General features: G+C 44.9%; 1 protein-coding gene across 1 annotated transcript in view; it reads right to left on the reverse strand.

Moving 5' to 3' along the window:
- Positions 1–309: 309 nt before the first annotated feature.
- LOC109395733 (alanyl-tRNA editing protein Aarsd1-like) overlaps positions 310–910 on the reverse strand; it is a 23,365-nt gene continuing 22,764 nt past the window's right edge. The window contains exon 13 of the mRNA XM_019667001.1: positions 310–796. Within this exon, the coding sequence (XP_019522546.1) occupies positions 503–796 (294 nt within the window). The 3' untranslated portion in view covers positions 310–502. The remainder of the gene's footprint in view (positions 797–910) is intronic.

Consider the following 910-nt stretch of genomic DNA (forward strand, 5'->3'; position numbering starts at 1 on the left):
CCAGATTTGTCTTCATGGTATGTTTTTCCATCCTTTTTCTGCCTCAATAAAACTTGGAGCATCTTTCTGCTATATATTTTTATGGCTTCTTGACTTATTTGGAAAGTCATCAATATTTTTAGTTCTGAAATATAAGACTAGAAAAAGAAATAAGGAAAAAATAAATAAAAAGGCGTGAATGAGTCTATGCTGTAGGTCAAGCCTCCAGCCTGGCTTTGGCAGCTATATTTCTACGTGAAGAAAGGCTGCAGCTGGGTTTCAATAAATCAGTGCACTTCATCAACGTAACACTCATTCACACAGGTTATGTCCAGTGGAACCAAATTAGAAAGCTGTTTATTCAAAGACACTTATTGCAGAAGCACACTGGACTATACTATATAAATGAGTCACAGATGGTACCAAAATCATTGCAAATCAAACTATTCTGTTATCTGCTCCCTATGTGGTCAGCAGAGGTCAGTTCTCCGAGGCAGGAGCACCAGGGAGCTGGCCCGAGTCCTCACTCCTCGGCACTCTGTGTGCTGATGTAGTCCTGGAGAAGCGCCTGCACCTCTGCCCGCCGGCTCATCTTGGTGGCCTTGCCCTGAAAGCGGCCTTTCTTCCCGGCTCCTTTGCCTTCCAGCACCTCAGCCACCCTGCGGGGATCGGAGATGGGGACAGACATACAGTCAGAAAACCAAGAGCAGCAGCCCTGAGTCTTTCCTCGTGGGTTGGAGAGAAGGGAGAGAAAGAGTAGATGGCTTCTAGAAATCCTTCTTAAAAATACTTGCACATGTGCACAAAGCTGTATGTACTATGTTTATTGTAAGAGTGGCTAACTGGACACAATAGAAGTGTCTAGAAATGGGCCAGATAAATTATGGGAGCCTCCAGGGAGCAGTGTGAGTGTACACTAGGGGTAAAGGGC

Source organism: Hipposideros armiger, unplaced genomic scaffold (assembly GCF_001890085.2).
Source record: "Hipposideros armiger isolate ML-2016 unplaced genomic scaffold, ASM189008v1 scaffold_482, whole genome shotgun sequence".
Taxonomy (NCBI): domain Eukaryota; kingdom Metazoa; phylum Chordata; class Mammalia; order Chiroptera; family Hipposideridae; genus Hipposideros; species Hipposideros armiger.